Below are 13405 nucleotides of genomic sequence, written 5' to 3' on the forward strand. Positions count from 1 at the left end.
CGCTTTGGAGACGCAAGCCGTGAAACGCAAACACGCTAACAGTCAAGGCGGCGCGCAAGCGGGCAGCAAGCGGACTTCGGCCGCATCGCATTACCCAGGACTCTCACTGAGTTCCAGCGGGCTGGGTTACCCGCCCGTGAATCTCAACTCCTCCTCGCTGTTGGGCCACATGACTCACCCTCTTCTGACGGGCGGGGGCAGCGGATCCTCGTTCCTTCAAACGCCGCTGTCCGACCTACAGACCATGTTCCCTTCTGCACCCGGGAACGGACAACTTCCTCCTCCCTCCTCTTCGGCGCTGTCCACCATCCTCTCCTCCTCTGCATCCTCCGCCCCCATGTCGCCGTCAGCATCATCCGCCACCACTTCCTCCTCCCTGCCGTCCGGCTCCATGCCGTCATACCTGATGAACCCCAACGTGGCAGGTCTTCTGTCCTCTGGCTTCCCTCTCAACTACAGCCAGTCCTTGCTCCCCGAGTCCCGGATGTTCCCGGCGCCGCTTCTCTCCAGCTCAGCGGGGTTCCCGGCACCAAATCCGTCTTCTGACGCGTCCGGCTACTTGTCCCATTTTAACAACCCCACCTCCAGCCTGTTGGGGGCGGCGCTGACCCAAGCCGACAGACGTCAAGGCACGGGCAACGGCGGCGAGAGTTCTGATGATGATGTCATCGAGGTAACTGGACACTAAAGGCTCACGTAGGCACCGCCACTCACACACATTCATCAATTCTTGTTAGAAATGGGACATGATTCGATGAATATTCATGACAATAATGGTAAAATGACCCTAACATGCTCATTAGGTTCATTTTTGTCTTGTTATTGTGCCACCATGTTGCTTTTTTTTATACACCAGCTCGCCTCACATTGCAACATTTTATTACACATTCTCAAGAAAGGAAAGTTGGGTATTCTTTAGAGTAGTCCTTGTACAGCATGTGAGTACATGTCACGTGTGTTTGGACTAACTGCCATCTGCTTCACAAGGTAAATGTTGGAATGTTTCACTCTGTGACCGCAACTCAGCAGCACTCACGCACCTCCGTTTTTGACTGTACCTAAAAACAGACATTTCTGTATATGCATTGCCAGAGATTGTCCCCCCCCTCCCCCCAACTTTTCAAGCTGTACATTGACTACTCTAAAGTATGTTTATTTAGAATTGTCTTTTGGGAAGATATGTTGTAATAAAACCGGTTGCTGAAATTTGAGGTGTGTGAGCTACAGTAAATACCTCCTTTTTTTCTTATAAATACACAATTTACATTGAGCGTTGTCTTTTTTTATATTGAATATTTGTAACAACTTCTCCTGTCTCACATCATTCCAGCAACTTGTAATTAGAGGAACATGACTTGAAAACATGTTCCTTGTTTTATAATTAGAATTACTTTCAAATATTAAAATGACACTGTTGTTTCTTTGTGTCGTAAAAAAAAAAAGTTTTTAAGTCATTCTAAAGTACTTAGTATTTTATCAGCCGCCAGCACAAACACACGCCTTGTCTAAATGTCTTTAAATGTTAGTGCTCTCCAAAAAAACTGACATTTGTGCAATTATATACAAAGAGGTTCATTAGGTCTTCAAAAATGGTCAACCGCTGAGAAAGGCAAAAGTTGTAGCTGAAACCGTCAGGTACAGAAATAAACGCACATGTCTGGCTATAATAACAAATTGCTTGTGCAAATAGTCCTGGGTTCAATCCCGGGCTCGGGATTTTTCTGTGTGGCGTTTGCATGTTCTCCCCGTGACTGTGTGTGTTCTCTCTGGGTACTTTGGCTTCCTCCCACTTCCAAAGACATGCACCTGGGGATAGGTTGATTGGCAACATTAAACTGGCCCTAGTGTGTGAATGTGAGTGTGAATGTTGTCTATCTGTGTTGGTCCTGCGATGAATTGTAGACTTGTCCAGGGCTTACCCCACCTTCCGCCCGAATGCAGCTGAAATAGGCTCCAGCACCCCCCGCGACCACAAAAAGGGATACGCGGTAGAAAATGGATGCATTTTTTATTTTTTTTTAACTATTCACACCTTTATTTATACTGAAATATTTATCAAATGTTTTTGTGACATAACAGGTCAGACTTAAAACAGTACAATTTGTTATGGCACAAATGAACAACTGTTGTATTTTAATATTTTGCCATTTTGACACAGTACCTGGCAGACGAGATAATCATATTGTACTTTCAAGACAGAATTAAAAAAACAACATTTAAGTAAATATTCTGAGGCCGTCCCTGCTTTTCACTTTCACTTCTTCTGTATAGCGACTAAATAAAACCCTCACGTTAGATTTTCTGTGAGAAACCTTGGGAAAAAAACTACTTAAGGAGCATTTCTGTGTGTAGCATCGCACACTGCAAGGCGTGTAAATATTGCAGTGTGTAGACAGCTGTCTCATTTCAGCATTTATGGAGATAAATGTTTCTTTTTTGTGGGTTGGGATACTTTAAATGTATTTTTTTTGTATAATTTCTTACAGATGCAATGAATGTACTATGCGTTCTGTCATATTTAGCCTTAAACTACACGATGAGGTCTTGTTTTTATTGTCAACTAATGGACACATTTCACAACAGAGCTGACTTTTCCATCACAACACTCCAGCAGGAACTGCAGGCGTGTGTGCGTGTGTGCGTGTGTGCGTGTGTGCGTGTGTGTGCGTGTGTGTGTGTGTGTGTGTGTGTGTGTTTGTGTGTGTGTGTGTGTGTGTTAGATGCAGGGATGTGTTCGTAGACTTTAGACAAAAAACAACAACAAACAGGATTGCCTGAGTTAATAACTTTGTAGATTTTGTACAGGCTGACTCAACACTTTTGTTTTGGAATCTTGGAGTCGAATTGTCACTTGGACATCATAATGCTTTATAAAAACCGTTATTCCTTATCCAAGAAGTTATTTTTATGCGGTGTGTATTTTTTTTTTTCTGTGTTATGTATAATTTTTTTTATGTCAATGGTAGTTTTCTTCCTTTTAGTGTCTGAAATGTATTTATTTATGCATTTTTATTGTGTTATTTTATGTTCTCTAGTATTCATGTTAGGACATCCCACCTAAATACAAGCGGAATATGACTGTGTTGTCAATGTTATTTTCAAAATAAAACACCTCTTCTATTGCAGTGTCAGTGTGCATTGTTGTCGAACATTAAATAATAAACAGTGTAGCTGCTGACAGAAGCAACATGTATATTTGTTATATAAATTCATAGGTGGTGAGGATCAAAAAATATAATGCATAAATATGAGTTCAAATTGTACACATGATGTGATTAAAAAGGTATTTCCTTGGGTTTATGTGAACTTTATTTTTATTACAAATTGAGAGGGGAATATATTGTGTGTTCCTGTTTGGTCACATTGTTGGGAGGACAATTAATATGTAACGGGGTTAGAAGCCGGATGAGACAAGTGTTTGATGGAGAAGACGTCAATGGAGTCTTGGATTGAAAATAAACTTTATTCCTTTGGAGTTTATGTGGCCAATGAGGTATGATTCTTTCTGATATGAATGTGAAATCATTGTGTTTTCTTTTCTTGGATGTCAGACTTATTGTATGTTATGTTTGCTTATTGTATTAGTTATAATGGCATTATATATGGCATCGTCCATCCATCCATTTTTCTACCGCTTGTCCCTTTTGGGGTCACGGGGATGCTGGAGCCTATCTCAGCTGCACTCGGGCGAAAGGCGGGGTACATCCTGGACAAGTCGCCACCACATCACAGGACCAACACAGATAGACAACATTCACGCTCACATTCACACACTAGGGCCAATTGCATCGTTGGTGGCGTAAAGAAGACGTGGTTGAAAAAAAAATTCAGTCTAAGCCTAGGCCCCTGGCAAGGGGTCCAGACTGAGACCAATGTTTAAAAAAAAAATCTTAGCCATAGCACACATAAACATGTGTGTAAGTGGGAAACATCAAAGGACATTAAAAGACCAGAGCTGATGCAACCAGCTGCCACTCCAGCAGTGCCACATTTACACACAGCCACAAAAGTAAAACATCCATTCATCCATGCATCTTCAACCGCTTATCCGGAATCGGTTCGCAGACTTCCCTCTCCAGAGCAACATTAGTAACTTCCTCCTGGAGAATCCCGAAGCGTTCCCAGGCCAGAGAGGAGATGTAATCCCCCCATCTGGTCCTTGGCCTGCTGCAGGGTCTCTTCCCAGTGGGACATGCAAAGAGGACCTTCCTGGGGATAGGCTGGTGAGGCATCCGCACGAGATGCCCGGACCACCGTAGCGGGTCCCTTTCCAAGTGAAGGATCAGCGGCTCTACTCCGACTCTCTCTCAATCAATCAATGTTTATTTATACAGCCCTAAATCCCAAGTATCTCAAAGGGCTGCACAAGCCACACCGACATCCGTGGATCAGCGCCCATGTAAGTGCAAGGAAAAACTCACAACCCAGTGGGACATTGATGAGAATGACGATGAGAATCCTTTCCGTTCAGTCCTGGGTGACTGAACCTCTCACCCTATCTTTACGTGGGCCCACCACCCGTGGTCGGAAAAACAAGTAAAACAAGAACAAAATAATCAACCAATAATATACATTGCGCGCACACGATTGCACAAAGCATAGACAAGCAACCAAACAAAACATTTCGACACCCACACACACTGTGGTGGCCTCTGCGGTCATCTACAACAGTGGTTCTCAACCTTTTTTCAGTGATGTACCCCCTGTGAACATTTTTTTAATTAAAGTACCCCCTAATTAGAGCAAAGCATTTTTGGTTGAAAAAAAAAAGAGATAAAGAAGTAAAATACAGCACTATGTCATCAGTTTCTGATTTATTAGATTGTATAAAAGTGCAAAATATTGCTCATTTGTAGTGGTCTTTCTTGAACTATTTGGAAAAAAAGATAACTAAAAACTTGTTGAAAAATAAACAAGTGATTCAACTATAGATAAAGATTTCTACACATAGAAGTAATCATTAATTTAAAGTGCCCTCTTTGGGGATTGTAATAGAGATCCATCTGGATTTAAAAACTTTATTCTAAACATTTCTTCACAAAAAAAAGATATCTTTAACATCAATATTTATGGAACATGTCCACAAAAAATCTAGCTGTCAACACTGAATATTGCATTGTTGTATTTTTTTTCACAGTTTATGAACTTACATTCATATTTTGTTAAAGCATTATCCAATAAATATATGTTTAAAGGGTTTTTTAATTATTGCTATTTGTAAAATATTTTTGAAAAATTTCACATACCCCTTGGCATACCTTCAAGTACCCCCAGGGGTACGCGTACCCCCATTGGAGAACCACTGGGGGTACTTGAAGGTAGGCCAAGTGGTACGTGAGATTTTTCAAAAATATTCTAAAAATAGCAACAATTCAAAAATCATTTTTAAATATATTTATTGAATAATACTTCAACAAAATATGAATGTAAGTTCATAAACTGTGAAAAAAAATACAACAATGCAATATTCAGTGTTGACAGCTAGATTTTTTGTGGACATGTTCCATAAATATTGATGTTAAAGATCTCTTTTTTTGTGAAGAAATGTTTAGAATTAAGTTCATGAATCCAGATGGATCTCTATTACAATCCCCAAAGAGGGCACTTTAAGTTGATGATTACTTATATGTGTGGAAATATTTATTTATAATTGAATCACTTGTTTATTTTTCTGAATAGTTCAAGAAAGACCACTACAAATGAGCAATATTTTGCACTGTTATACAATTTAATAAATCAGAAACTGATGACATAGTGCTGTATTTTACTTTTTTATCTCTTTTTTCAACCAAAAAGGCTTTGCTCTGATTAGAACAGAATATAATAGAGGGGTTACTTGAATTAGAAAAATGTTCACAGGGGGTACATTACTGAAGAAAGCTTGAGAACCACTGTTCTGCGCCATCGTCTGCTGGGGTGGGCGTAGCCTGGCCGGAGACAGGAGCAGACCCAACAAAGCAACCAAGTCAGCCGTCTCCTCCCTCGGCCGCCCACCAACTCTCGGCCAGTGTCCAGTCCGCATTGATGAGCGAGGTGGCGTCGAAGGAGACCGAAGTATCCGATATCTGCCCTTTCAGCCAAGACACCGTGAAGCCCGTCCGTCCTAGCGCCCAGCACTAGCTCAGCAGTCCTGTCTCTTCATCCGCATCTCCTCTCCAAACGGACTGCGGTGTGGCAGAGACCCAGCAACTGGTCCAAAAGGCTCCTGGGAGGCAGATCCAGAAGTCCACAAAAAAGCATTGCAGGAGTGTCGAAAGCGCGAACCAAAAGGCAAAAAAAACCTTTACAGAAAAACTGAAGGGAAACACCAGGAACGCAAAGCATGACACAAGATCATAGAGCTCCTGCCACCAGCAGTGCTATCTTGGAAAAAAGAGGGGGCTTTTTGTGACGTCATTGAAAGGGGAAACAACTCCTTGAGGCTTCATTTAAATACACAAAACTGTAGAACAGTTCTTTAATTTTTTGCACCAGTAAGCAGAATAGACTCAGAGCCATATAAACACTCTCATTTCAAATTATGGGTCACTTCATGAGGAAACATCTTATTTTAATGTGCAATCGTACAAATAAACATATACTTACAGTGGGGCAAAAAAGTATTTAGTCAGCCACCGATTGTGCAAGTTCTCCCACTTAAAATGATGACAGAGGTCTGTAATTTTCATCATAGGTACACTTCAGCTGTGAGAGACAGAATGTTAAAAAAAATCCAAGAATTCATATTGTAGGAATTTTAAATAATTTATTTATAAATTATGGTGGAAAATAAGTATTTGGTCGACCATTCAAAGCTCTCACTGATTGAAGGAGGTTTTGGCTCAAAATCTCACGATACATGGCCCCATTCATTCTTTCCTTAACACGGATCAATCGTCCTGTCCCCTTAGCAGAAAAACAGCTCCAAAGCATGATGTTTCCACCCCCATGCTTCACAGTAGGTATGGTGTTCTTGGGATGCAACTCAGTATTCTTCTTCCTCCAAACACGACAAGTTGAGTTTATACCAAAATGGATACATGGATGATACAGCAGAGGATTGGGAGAATGTCATGTGGTCAGATGAAACCAAAATATAACTTTTTGGTATAAACTCAACTGGTCGTGTTTGGAGGAAGAAGAATACTGAGTTGCATCCCAAGAACACCATAACTACTGTGAAGCATGGGGGTGGAAACATCATGCTTTGGGGCTGTTTTTCTGCTAAGGGGACAGGACGATTGATCCGTGATAAGGAAAGAATGAATGGGGCCATGTATCGTGAGATTTTGAGCCAAAACCTGCTTCCATCAATGAGAGCTTTGAATGGTTGACCAAATACTTATTTTCCACCATAATTTACAAATACATTCTTTAAAATTCCTACAATGTGAATTCCTGAATTTCTTTTCACATTCTGTCTCTCACAGTTGAAGTGTACCTATGATGAAAATCACAGACCTCTGTCATCATTTTAAGTGGGAGAACTTGCACAATCGGTGGCTGACTAAATACTTTTTTGCCCCACTGTATATTAATACCTTGTCCATCAAAACAAGGAGGCGAAATTCTTGGATGCAGTTCTTGCATTGGTTGTCCCTAATAACACAAAACATAGCATACTGCAAAAATAACATTGATAGTCCATCTACGAGGTGTATTATCACAACCAAGAAGAAAAAGAAAAAAAATGATCCCTGCAGAAAAGATGTCCACATCACAGCCGTCATTAAGACTGTAGGCGTTTTTTGGCCACATAAGCGCTGGTGACTTGATTCATGACGATCAGACCACAGAGGGCGGGGCAGAGTGCCACCAAGTACCAGACGCCGTCGCTGACGGACGCCTTGAACCACACGGAACTCATCCCCAGCAGCAGGCTGACAGCGCCCAGCAGGTAGGCGACCAGCCCGGAAGCCGCGTGGTACCTCTTGAGCTTGGCCAGTGACCAACCTTTGGCCAGGGAGTGGTAGACCAGGGGCAGGGCGGCCACGGACTGGACCCCCACCGCGCACACCGTCAGCAGGCCCATCAGCCCGTGCCAGGAGGTGAAGTGAGGCTTGCCTTGCAGGTGTTTGTTGTACAAAATGGCGGCCAGGCCCAGTGTGGCGCACAAGAGGCAGGCGCACTGCAAGAGCCAGTGAATGCGAACTTTGACCTTGTGGGAGAACCGCCTCATGGGGGAACCGTGGGGGGAGAAAACCAGGATGGCTTCTGTCATGAAGAGGGAGAACTGGAGAGGGAGAAGGAAAACAATATTCAATATAAGGTGTCAAAGTCAATGAATGATCTGTGGCCCTCGGGATGGTATTTGATTAGTATTAAAACCGGCCCGCAGGCCACAGCCACCTGCTGCTGTTTTGCACGCACCAATACTCCATCAGTGTTGGCGCTAGGAATTTTCAAAACGGGGTCCCAGGGACCCCATCAAGTAAAAAAAAATGGGGTCCCGCAGTAAATTTTTGGAGTACCACTTTTTTATAACTGTTTTGAATTGTGTTTTGGAAAAAAGGTTGTCGGAAATGTTACTTGATTCATTAAAAAAAATAATAATGCAAAAGAAAACGTAAATGTATTCAGTTATAGACATTCATTCACTTTCTTCTTTCCTTCAAAGATCTAAACTTTACCGCTGCACATATTTTTTTCTATATTTTTATTATAATATTTTCAGAATGTGTTTGTTCTATTTTTGGCCAATGTAAGACAAAGAAAACAATCTGAAGTTGTCTTTATTTTTTTTAGTTTTAATGCCATGATTTTGATAGTCCGGCCCACGTGTGCAAAGATTTTCCTCCATGCGGCCCCTGAGCTAAAATGAGTTTGACATCCCTGGATAAGAGGGTTCTCTTATAGAGAAATAAAATACATACTCACAACAAAAAATGACTGCGCTCTGGAATAATTTTGGTGATTTAACCCCCAATTCCAACCCTTGATGCTGACTGCCAAGCAGGGAGGTAATGGGTCCCATTTTTATAGTGTCCAAAGACTCAAAAATAATAATACATTTGTATACACTCTAATTAATCACTATTATGAAATATAATAACCCACCCATTTCTTACAGATTGTCCCTCTCTGTGAGTTGTGGGGGTGCTGGAGCCTATTGCGGTATAGCTCGTTGGTAGGGTGGCCGTGCCAGCAACTTGAGGGTTCCAGGCATGTGATTTGGGCGGGGGCGTGGTTAAGACGAGTATAATTCACCAACTCCAGTATTTCAAATATATTTCATATTTATATTTATATAATTATATATATGTATGAAATACTTGACTTTCAATGAATTCTAGCTACTGTATATATATATATTTTATTATATATATAAATAAAATAAATACTTGAATTTCAGACAGCACCTATTAAATCCACAGTAATAAAAACACAGTTGTTTTACTAACTGTACTGTGCTTGCTGGTTATTAAAAACAACAACAACAACACTTACCTTTAAGTATTTGAGTAAGCTTTGTTCTGCCATTTGCGTGCCGTACTGGCGAGTCATTTACCGTCAGGTGCACAACACCACGTAAATCGTTGGCCAATCAAAAAGCAACCCCATAACGCAACATTCACCAGGAGATGGCAACAGACAACATAGAATCACTCTTTTACAGACAGCATCGCCATGGCTGTAACTTCCTCGTTCTTCTGATTCGTCTCCTTGTGTGTGCAGTTTTTTATTAAAAATCCGTAGATGTTGTAACGTGATTGGGCAGGCAAGCTGTTTTTATAACAGGACGGCGGACGTGAAAACAGGCTGTGCCCACTCATGTCTGCATGGAGCTGGAGGGGTCGTGAATTTCGGGAGATTTCCAGGAGAAAATTTCTTCCGCAAGGTTTTCGGGAGAGGCGCTGAATTTCGGGAGTCTCCCGGAAATTCCGGAAGGGTTGGCAAGTATGGCTGGAGCCTATCTCAGCTGCATTCGGGCGGAAGACGGTGTACACCCTGGACAAAATTCACCACACCTAGTGTGTGCGTGAGACTATCATTAGAACTTTAACTTGTTAGGGGGTGCACTATTATGACAAAAATAGCATAACATCCATCCATCCCTTCCTACCGCTTGTCCCTTTTGGGGTTGCGGGGGGTGCTGGAGCCTATCTCAGCTGCATTTGGGTGGAAGACGGTGTACACCCTGGACATGTCACCACCTCATTACAATTACCTCAAATAGTCCCCTTGGCAAGTTATTACTTGTATGTTACTTGTTAGGGTGTGCACTATGATGACAAAAATAGCATAACATGAAAAAAAAAAATATATATATATATATACATATATAATATTTAAGTCCATTTGGCTTCCGAGGGTCCTACAGCAGGGGTCTCAAACTCAATTTACATTGGGGCCACTGGATGCAGAAACTGGGCCGCAAGTAATTTAAAAAAAAAAAAATTTAACACACGCTTTTTAATGAATTCACCTTCTTTGAATGGCTTTCCCGCCCTAGCAACATACTTGTCAACTCTCGCGATCTTTCCGGGAAACACCCGAATATCTGTGCCCCTCCCGGCAATCTCCCGGAGCAATCATTCTCCCAGTTTTCACACGGACAACAATATTAAGGGCGTACCGTGATGGCATTGCATTTAGCATCCTTTACAACCTGCCGTCTTGTCAATAGGGGGCAAGGTTGGGTGCGGTGGGAGTGTATATTGTAGCCCGGAATAGTTATGGCTGCATGGGATTCTGGGTATTTGTTCTGTTGTGTTTATGTTGTGTTATGGTGCGGATGTTCTCCCAAAATGTGTTTTTCATTTTTGTTTGGTGTGGGTTCACAGTGTGGCACATATTTGTAACAGTGTTAAAGTTGTTTATACGGCCACCCTCAGTGTGACCTGTATGGCTGTTGATCAACTATGTCTTGCAGTCGCTTACTGCGTCTTACAGAAGCCAAATACAACAGGTGGCTGGGATGGCTCGCCTATTGTACAGGTAATAGAGGACGCTAAAGGCAGTGCCTCCACGGCGCCCCCTTAATATTGTTGTATTGGTGAAATTCGGGAGAATGACAACCTCTGGAGGGGCACTGAAAATTGGGAGTCTCCCGGAAAAATTGAGAGTAAACAAGTATGACGCTGTGAAGCGCTATTCATATAAATTTTCATATTAAAGGCCTACTGAAACCCACTACTACCCACCACGCAGTCTGATAGTTTATATATCAATGATGAAATATTAACATTGCAACACATGCCAATACGGCCTTTTTAGTTTACTAAATTACAATTTTAAATTTCCCGGGAGTTTCGCCTTCGAAACGTCGTGTAATGATGACGTGTATGCAAGACGTCACGGGTTTTTAGGAAGTATGAGTGCTGCGCACACACACAGCTAAATGTCGTCTGCTTTAACGGCATAATTATACAGTTTTTCGGACATCTGTGTTGCTGAATCTTTTGCAATTTGTTCAATTAATATTGGAGAAGTCACAGAAGAAAGATGGAGTTGGGAAGCTTTAGCCTTTAGCCACACAAACACACGGTGATTCTTTGTTTAATATTCCTGGAGGTGAAACTTTCCTATGGATCAGAGCGCGGTCAAGAGAACATGGATCCCGACTACATGTCAACCATCAGGTTTCGGTGAGAAATTTGTGGTTAAAAAGTCAGTTCTTACCGGAGAAAAGCTGAGCTTGTGCCGTCCATAAAGCTGCCGTCGACTCCCCTGAGACACTGCGCGTCAAGACTTTTGTGGAGACACACTTCCGACTATCAGGTGATATTAAACTCACTAAAACACTAGCAACACAATAGAAAGATAAGGGATTTCCCAGAAAAAACTTAGTAAATGTGTCTAAAAACATTGGAATCCGTCCCAATGCAATCGCATTTTTTTTTATTTTTACTTTTTTGTTTTTTCTAGTCCGTTGCTATCAATATCCTCAAACACAAATCTTTCATCCTCGCTCAAATTAATGGGGAAATTGTCGTTTTCGCGGTCCGAATAGCACTTTTTATTGGAGGCTCCCATTAAAATCAATGTGAATATGTGAGGAGCCATCACACAAGTGACGTCATCGTCTGCGACTTCCGGTAAAGGCAGGGCATTTCTCTTAGCACCGAAAGTTGCAAACTTTATCGTGGATGTTCTCTACTAAATCCTTTCAGCAAAAATATGGCAATTGCGCGAAATGATCAAGTATGACACATAGAATGGACCTGCTATCCCCGTTTAAATAAGAAAATCTCATTTCAGTAGGCCTTTAAGGTGCGGGCCGCAAAATAGCGGGCCCCGTGTTTGAGACCCCTGTCCTACAGTATGTGTTATTCTTTGTACACCAGAAAGAAGAAAAATAAACCTAAATAATAAACAATGTGGCAGTATATAAATTATCACTGTCATGACACAGCGCTTATCAATCCTGACCAATCACAGCAGGGTATTGGTGTCACGTGATTGATGTGACATTTCGAAAGGACCCACTTACTGCTAGAGTCATGAGGAGAGGATGCCAAGAAAACCAACCTGTAGAAACACCAAAGGTGACATTTGACAACATTATTATATAGAGCTAAAAAATAAGGTGACCGTGTGTGTTGATATAAAGTGGACCACTCACTTGTGCCGGGTCGAGCCAGAACAGCGACAAAAACAGTGAGGGCGACGCCGAGAAAGTGTGTCAACATCGCGGAGGCTACTCGGGTAAAAGCGTATAGTCGAGATTCCGGTTCTGACTCTTTGTTCTGCGCCATACTTAATTTCAATTTTAATTCCACAAAAATACAAATCTGTGCTGAAAGCTTTGGTTGTGAAAAGTAAACTGAGTCCCTGCACTGAATGAAGAGTGATCGTCAACGAACCCTGAGTGTAAAAACGGTGTCACTTAAAGCATCTCAGGTTAAATAAAGCAAACCCACACGAGTGAATAAAGATTTTCTCATAAATAAATTACATATTTGTTGTTTGGATGATGATGTGTTGGCGGGCAACCCTCCATGCTAGCATAACGACTTACTTCCGGCTACTTCCGGTTAGGCTTTTTCACAACAAAATACAACTTTTGCAAAACTGGAGTGTCATTCGAAGCAACACGTATCCCATTTAAGTTAATCTGCACAGGAATAAAATAGTCATAAAACAACGTTATAGTGAACAATGGCCATTATTAAGCAGTTTGGATGTGATTATGTGTTGAGAAAAACGACTACCGCCAGTAACTTCCTGTTATCGCCGGCTGGTTTTTCACAACAAAGTGCTGCCTTTGGCTATTTATTCAAATGTATCCAAATCAGAGCGCCGCTCAACGCATCGCTTGTGTCGTTTAGGTTACCTAAAATTATGAAATATTTGCCATATAACAAAATATAATAAATATTGGACATATTTGTTGTTTGAATGCGGTGTGGTGGCACGAGGCAACGTGGAAGCAGAGTTGTGTCGTTCGCGAACGATTAGTTCGAACGAACGAAACTTTTGAGTG

The 13405-nt window shown here is 41.7% G+C and overlaps 2 protein-coding genes across 4 annotated transcripts in view; one reads left to right on the forward strand and one right to left on the reverse strand.

Moving 5' to 3' along the window:
* The window catches only part of rad54l2 (RAD54 like 2), a 34915-nt gene extending 31790 nt beyond the window's left edge, over positions 1-3125 (forward strand). For all 3 annotated transcript variants that reach the window (XM_061874323.1, XM_061874325.1, XM_061874324.1), the window contains exon 22: positions 1-3125. This exon is cut by the window's left edge and continues 247 nt beyond it. In XM_061874323.1, the coding sequence (XP_061730307.1) occupies positions 1-688 (688 nt within the window). In that variant the 3' untranslated portion in view covers positions 689-3125.
* A 4196-nt stretch (positions 3126-7321) lies between these two features.
* LOC133534968 (transmembrane reductase CYB561D2) lies at positions 7322-12974 on the reverse strand. Its single transcript, XM_061874335.1, has 3 exons — positions 12545-12974; positions 12413-12450; positions 7322-8212 (listed from the first exon to the last, which is right to left on the reverse strand). The coding sequence occupies exons 1-3, from the start codon at positions 12675-12677 to the stop codon at positions 7709-7711; spliced, it is 675 nt and encodes a 224-aa protein (XP_061730319.1). The 5' UTR covers positions 12678-12974; the 3' UTR covers positions 7322-7708.
* Positions 12975-13405: the final 431 nt, after the last annotated feature.

Source organism: Nerophis ophidion, linkage group LG16 (assembly GCF_033978795.1).
Source record: "Nerophis ophidion isolate RoL-2023_Sa linkage group LG16, RoL_Noph_v1.0, whole genome shotgun sequence".
Lineage (NCBI taxonomy): Eukaryota > Metazoa > Chordata > Actinopteri > Syngnathiformes > Syngnathidae > Nerophis > Nerophis ophidion.